The sequence below is a fragment of the Aethina tumida genome, chromosome 7 (genome assembly GCF_024364675.1).
Source record: "Aethina tumida isolate Nest 87 chromosome 7, icAetTumi1.1, whole genome shotgun sequence".
Classification (NCBI taxonomy): domain Eukaryota; kingdom Metazoa; phylum Arthropoda; class Insecta; order Coleoptera; family Nitidulidae; genus Aethina; species Aethina tumida.
In genome coordinates this window covers 17268147-17275564 of record NC_065441.1, presented here as the reverse complement: position 1 = coordinate 17275564, position 7418 = coordinate 17268147, and the positions used below count along the sequence as shown (strand labels likewise).

Genomic DNA, 7418 nt, shown 5'->3' with positions numbered 1-7418 from the left:
GAGAAGTAATTGTTTTTGTAATGAAATCTTCCAAAGAGGTTTAGTGACTAATAAAAATTCGCATAGGTGGTCTACACTCGTTAAAAAATTTCGGAGTAAATGAATGACCTCAAAATGCTATTTCAATATTTCTATCGATGAGTCAAGCCCATTTCTCAATTTGGCAAGATTAAATTAAAAGTTTGTTTTGTGCTTCTCACTTGAAGGTGTTGCGTTTCCCATGAGATTTAATTAAAGTATATGCACATGTGAACCAGTTCTCGAGGCTGCAGTCTTTTAAATGCCGTCAATCGTTTATGTAAGATCGTTTAATAAAAACAATATAAATCAAAAATTTGTTATTAAATGAAGCAATTATTCAACTCATATAATTTACTGATAATATTTTAAATGTAATATTTTTATTAAGCAATCAGTTGATATAGGTTTTATTGACATTCTGACTTTAATGTCGCTTAATTGGGCCCTGTTAATTTGCGTTAATACGTTTTTGCATGTGATTAGCCTGATTATTATATTTCGCTCATAATTAGAGTTGTTCCACTCTTATAGCATCTTTGATCAGAATTTTTTTAATTGCAGTCCGCCCGAAGAAATGATAAATTTGCATATTTTCGTCCACTGCTTCGCAATTAGTATTACATACATTACTAAAACAAATTGTGTTTTAACTACTGTTTCCTCGATACTTAACCTAATTTTGAAATGTGGTGGGTCTTTTTACGTATGCTAATTCGGAGATTGTACATTTTATTTTTGCTTTAATTACTCTTCAAGGGAATGTAATAAAAACGGTTTAATAGGCACTTCATGAAGACACATTTAAGTGTTTCTGGGCGTACGAATTTTACGAAACTTTTATGAAAACATCTTCTTTCCTAGTTTATTTTAATTGCCTTCCAAGAAAGTGACTGCTCTATCTGCATTGTAATCAACATCAGCTTCGGAATCATAAATAAAAATGATTAAATTGAGTCCGCCCAATAACATCAGCAATATGGTAAGTAATAACCGCCGAATTGAACATTCACACCTCTGCCGAATCTGATTTATAACTTGTCGGGGTTTTCGTTTTATCCCAACACGATCTAAAGGTAGTCCGATTACCTATTATGATATTCAGAAAGATATCGCACTGCCAAAGCTGCTTATCATCACTTAAAGTAGTTATAAATTTAATCGTTTCAAACATCTACTTTTGTTCTTCTCAAGGAGATTTTCCTCTAGATTATTTCCTCTTCTCTCCTTACATTAAGTACCTACTTACTTACTTCATCATCTCGAGCCAAAAATATTCTTCCTACATGCATCTCCCAAAAACCATTTGATAAATTGCCGTCAATTGTCCGGCCCATTGGGATACCAATTAATAAACATATTCCATCACTCGCAAACTAGATTCGCGTCTCATTTATAACCGATTTGCGGCCTCGTTACGTATGGAGATAAAGTAGCCTGGTCCAGTGTCATTGCGGCATCGATAACAATGCGAAATTAATTAAGCTCCATTGTTCGCAACCGAAAGGAGGCGCTCGAACCAAGAGGATTCCCACGGAACCCGTCGCGCGAAATCACTTCGATTTACTGTTACTGCCATTGTGGAGGTTCTTTTCTTCAACTCAATAGCAGAGTTTTCGGGAAAAAAATTTTAATATATTATATATTAAAATGAGGCGAAATAAATAGGAATTCTAAAGTAAAATCAAATTTTAAAACAAGACAAAGTGAATTGTTTTCTCCTGGTAATCGTACGACTTGTTAATTACCTACCAACATAAATTGAATGACTATATTGGCATAAAATTAATTCTTTCCAATTGTTTGAAATGTCCGCCACTCCTACTCGCTTCGAAGTTAATTAGCCCTGGAAAAATTAAATTTAGCACATTGTGTGTGGCGTTGTTAACCATCATTATCACCATAAACCATGAACGAGCTCGGCTCGATTGCCATTGTTGTGTTGCATCTCGCTGACATTTTCATATTTAATTTTTTCAAGATAATCGACCGGGTCATCAAATATGGTGAAATTTAATAACAATCATCACATACACGGTCATGTTACAAACAAGTTTAAATTGCACGCACAACAATTAGCGATATAATACGGTTTGTTTTTATGACAAGTCTGTGTAAAAACCTTTTTGCAATAAAGGACTTATTCGGTTTAATAAAGTGAAACTTTAGACGATATAATCTAAAAGTTAAAAGGAGTGATGACTGAAAAAACATTTTAAGAATATCTGATAAGATGAAATGTTTTCACTTTGCAACCCTTTAATTATCACATTTGATTCGTTTATTTATCAACGGTAGAATCGAGCACTTTGAAATTAAGGTAGCCCTTTTATCACGTATTGGCTGTCATCAATAGGTGATATATACCGATAAAAAAATATTAAAACAACCCCTTCGATACTTTTCTAATATGTCTAATTCACACCCTCCGATAATCTTGGGGCACCTGAACACTTAAACATAATTACTTAATTATATCAGGGATGTTAATAATAATGAGTTGGGTGAATAACGAATTTATTTCCATGATTGGTTTCATTTGATAATAACCGAAACAGTAGTGGATCCAACTGAGAGGGAGGAGAAGTTTTTTTTTAGCCCACAACTTGAATTAAAATAACGTTACATTAATTAACATAAATCTAGACTGTTTCTTTTTAAATGCCAATACTGTCACATTGCAAATTATGACATGCAGTAATTTGAAACTAAAATGAATCGTCACGTTTGCATCGTCAACTCTGAAGTCAAACCAACAAAGAAACAACGACTGCGAGGCATATTTCTAGTATCGCACAAGCACCCGAGAAGTTGGGCCCTGTACGAGAGTTTTGAAAATATTGAACATGCACAATTGGAACACAAAGCTAAGTACAAATGTATCATTCATCCTTTGAGCACTTTTCGAATCTACTATGAGATTTATTTGATCTTCATTTACCTCGGGTTTATCTACACACTTTTTTATCAACTTGCTTTGTTTAATTCGCATCATCAAATTGCTCATTCTATATTCAGAGCGCTTAATATTGTGGATTTCATTGTGATTTTCTTCACTGGTTATATAAATGAGAAAACTTATAAGGTAGTGTTGCAACCCAAATACATTGCTTTCCGTTATTTGCGGACATATTTTTTGGTTGACATTTTGCCCATTTTTCCATTTGCCACCATATCAGTTCATTATGATTTATTCAGATATACATATTGGCGTCATCTATATTGTGTCTTGATATGTTCAAAAGTATTTCGCATGATATCCATTTACGAGTATTCGCAAAATATGAAACAATACTTAAGATTAGAAAAAAACTTATGGATAGACGTATTTAGATTCTTCATATGTATCCTTACTGTAGTGTACATGATAACCAGTGTTGATTGCAGGGTAACTAATTTTAAAGTTGATCGGAATTTATATAGTTGGATTTCTTCTTACAATCTAACGGAAATTGCAAACATCGAGCACTTCTTGTTATGCTACATTAGAACATCAGGTTTAATGTTGTCTATAGTACCCCCTTACCCTATAAGTGTTCCTTACGAAAAAATTATGTCAATAATTTGTGTGGTTCTGGGGCAAATGTTACACTTATTCCTCGCAGTAATATTCTTATCTTGCTGGTTCACAAACATCAATACCAAACTTGACTTCTACGTAACTATTAATCAAATGGAGGCCTACATAGAGCAGAAGAGATTTCCACCCGACCTTAAGAAAAAACTATTGGATTACTACAATTACAAATTTAAGCGTAGATATTTTAAGGAGAACAAAATTAAAAATCTGCTAAATAACAATCTCAGGAACGAGATTGAAACCTTCATATGTCGGCAGTTTGTCCATAGTGTCCCACTGTTAATGAAATTGGATACCTCCGATGTGAATAATTTAATGAAAAAGATGCATTTAGATATCTACATGCCAATGGATAAGATCTGCCAATACGGAGAAAGAGCCACTCACATCTACTTCATTTCACGTGGTACCATCGCCACGTACACACCTTCACACGTGGAGGCGTACCATTTGTCTGCCGGCGAAATATTTGGCGAGAGTGCCCTTTTGATAAACAATTATATGCGGCTGGTGACTGCCATCGCTATAGAAATTAGTGAAGTGTATTCGTTAAATTATGCAGACTTTCAGTTCACCGATAACAAAAATATCATGGATGATTTGAAGAAAATGGACGAGGAACGTCGGGGAATTCGGGATGCCAAAGAGACTGAGTACCAACTCAACATCCTGAAGCAAAAGTTACACTAAACTTAATCGAGTTTATTCATTTGAAAGATACATTTACTGTTGATTACAAATAAAGGTGGTTTAAAATCTTAAATATTTTAGTTTTTAACGTAATAATAATAATAATAATAATAATATACTGTTTGGAAAACCTTTGATCCTACTGAATTTTGAGAGAGACCATACATGACAGAGACAGTAAAAGATTCTCACTTCAAAGTAAATTTGTGGAGTTTTACTGTCTCTGTTATGCACGATCTCCCTCTCAAAATTCAGTGGGATCAAATGATTTTCGATCGGCATGTATGTTTCACATGAAATGAAAAATATTACATTAAGGTACCTTATTGTATACAACCCATGTTATATGTTCCACACCCTATTGTATGCAGCCCACGTTACATGTTGGGTTATATGTGCATGTTCCACACCTTATTATATGCAACCGGTCACACGTTCCGCACATTTACTTAATTCGTTTTTATTTTTCGTCGAGTGAAGCCAGTATTTGTTTTACCAATATTTAAGGTAGATTATTAAAATTATACGAAATTACCTCGATGCTTAAAGTAAGTAATTCAGAATCTACTTCACTTTTCCTCTGACGTAAATATAATTATCAGTACAATAAATTATTACACAATTGTGTGACGCCGGAACCTAATTCATTTATTATTTTGACATTAGGTTTTAAAGAAAAAATGGTTTGAAAAAATATGTGTATATTATAAATCTAATAATAAATAATTATCTTCTAATAAATGAAGACTTTTTATAAATTTACACATTATTTCTTATTTACTGTCGTTTTTTACGGTTTTCGATTTTAATTTGGAACCTAACAGCTCCACTGTCCAAGAAACTGAACAAATAACCAATGCCAAAGTTAAAACATGAACTCCCATATCATTAGTTCCTGTTTGTTGCTTTACAAAACCTAAAAATAAATAAAATAAGAATTTCAAATAATTAGTTAGTTGAACCGTACTCATGAGTGGCCCAAAGACCAAACTTATGACACCACATACGACCATGAACAAGGAGAATGCTGTTGAAAAGTTAGTGGGATATTCTTCTGTAAAAACCAACGGCAAAGGAGTCTGGATCAGACATCTAAAGAAACCCAAAGCGCCGCAAGTGCACAAGATCCATGTGTAATTGTGACTTACAAACAAACCTAAAATGTATTTCTATTAAACATTAAACCAATTGTATGGATTGCTAATCCCTGTTTTGACGCACACTGCTGTTTAAATATAAATATTTTCCCCAAAGTAAATCGTATAAAAAATTGCTAATGTTGGTTCAATTCTAATGCCATATTTAAAACTCATTTAATTTACAACCTTAAGATATTTTAATTTTAACAGTGATTAAAAGATTTCGCATTTATATAACAACAGCAGGTTTCGCTATCACATAAAATCCTCACGTGTATCTAAGTATAAAATAATATTTATTTTACTTACCACACCTGATTGCTGCCGTTAGAGTAACGCCAGTAAAAAGCAAATACCTATTCCTGACTTTAATTGACGTAGACAAAAACGAGAATAATAATCTATTTAAGAAGTCTGTTATGAAATAAATAGCCATAAATTTGGCAGTATCAAAAGTGGTGAATCCCATATCTTTAAACAAAATTGGCATGATTGAAATGAAGACCATATCGGAAGTGAATGCCAAAGACATGCCAATGGAGATGTTCATGAAAACTGGGTCCATAAACAAAGACAAGTCGAACATTTTGGTTTTAGGTTCCCTAAAATTATAAATGAGAGGAAATAACGAAGTTTTCATTCAATACTTTTATTTATATACTTACTCCTTGGGCAAAGATTTCTTAGATCCATACAGATTTGCTACATTTGTCGTGGAAATTGATAGATAACCTTCACCCAGACTAGAAATTGAAGGTCTGGGGTCAGTTCTATAAAACCTTTGTAGGTTCCTTTTCCTGACATCACCTGTACCTTCTTCCACCATCAATGGTGTGACCTGACTCTTCAATACTTCCTCACCGAGGGAAACAGACTTGGATCTTTGATTGTTATCCACTGATAAAATTTACAACATTACAAGGATGCTTATGGCTAAGAGTCAATAAGAAACTTACCGTTTTCATCATCGAATATTTGTTCCTTTTTTAAATAACTTTTTACAGGAAAAAGGCTGAGAGCTCCGGGAAAAGCATTCAGACTTAAAACAGCCAATAACGCTACAGTTCCCCTGAAGCCGAAGTATTCCATGCAAAGACCACAAAGTGCTGGTGATACAATACTCATAGCCGCCATCAGGGCTTGGCAGACGCCCATTATTAAGTTGATTTTCTTTTGAAAGAAGGCATTAACAGCGGAATAACTTGCAGGAAGAAGCAATCCAAATCCAACTCCTAAATGTTACATCGATAATTGTGGTTTTATATACTTATATTTAGAAATGATACCTTGTATGACACCAAAAGAAATTACCAGTTGATATAAATTGACGACAAATATTGTAGAAAATGATCCGATTGCAAAAACCGCGGCACCAATTAGAGCAACTGTTCTGTAGGAGTATTTCATTAATAAATAGTTTGATAGCAACCCTTTAAAATAGTTAATTAAGATGGTTTAATTTATTACAAAAAAATGAGTAAATTACCAGTGAACGAAAAGACCGTATTAAAAACGCCATTAGCTAGAGTTGTCCCTGTAGTCTCATCTCCAATTGTCTTCAGGAAGTTTCCGTAAACTAAACCAAAGGCACACATTGGTTGTGCAGTTACGTTCTATAATAATATCAGGTACAATACTCATAAATTTTAAAATTGTAATTTTAGTATAAAAAATATTTACCACGATGACTGCTGTCGCGGGAGCAACGATATAACCCCATCCTCCTTCTGGGGCTACAAGTTTATATTTCAAGGGTTTATTTGCATCTTCATTTTTCATTGCAACTGGTACACTTTTAGTCGACATTGTTGCACGGTAGTTAAAGTACTACTAAAAATTTGAGATATTCAACACAAAAATAAATAGATTAGTGAAGAATTATATGTTTGTCCAAATCTTAGTGAGAACAAATAATATAACATCCACTGGAATTTTACTTTGTGCATGCTTTAGTATAAAATAATATAATTGATTAATATTGTTTTTAACAC

The 7418-nt window shown here is 33.3% G+C and overlaps 2 protein-coding genes across 2 annotated transcripts; one reads left to right on the top strand and one right to left on the bottom strand.

Annotated features, from left to right (window-relative positions):
- The first annotated feature begins 2731 nt into the window (after positions 1-2731).
- LOC109608888 (potassium/sodium hyperpolarization-activated cyclic nucleotide-gated channel 2-like) lies at positions 2732-4904 on the top strand. Its single transcript, XM_049969966.1, has one exon. The coding sequence runs from the start codon at positions 2732-2734 to the stop codon at positions 4286-4288; it is 1557 nt and encodes a 518-aa protein (XP_049825923.1). The 3' UTR covers positions 4289-4904.
- Positions 4905-4972: 68 nt separating this feature from the next.
- LOC109608949 (uncharacterized) lies at positions 4973-7265 on the bottom strand. The gene is made up of 8 exons (XM_020025511.2): positions 7108-7265; positions 6914-7040; positions 6714-6857; positions 6384-6659; positions 6093-6324; positions 5737-6029; positions 5256-5444; positions 4973-5204 (listed from the first exon to the last, which is right to left on the bottom strand). The coding sequence occupies exons 1-8, from the start codon at positions 7231-7233 to the stop codon at positions 5062-5064; spliced, it is 1530 nt and encodes a 509-aa protein (XP_019881070.2). The 5' UTR covers positions 7234-7265; the 3' UTR covers positions 4973-5061.
- Between the last annotated feature and the right edge of the window lie 153 nt (positions 7266-7418).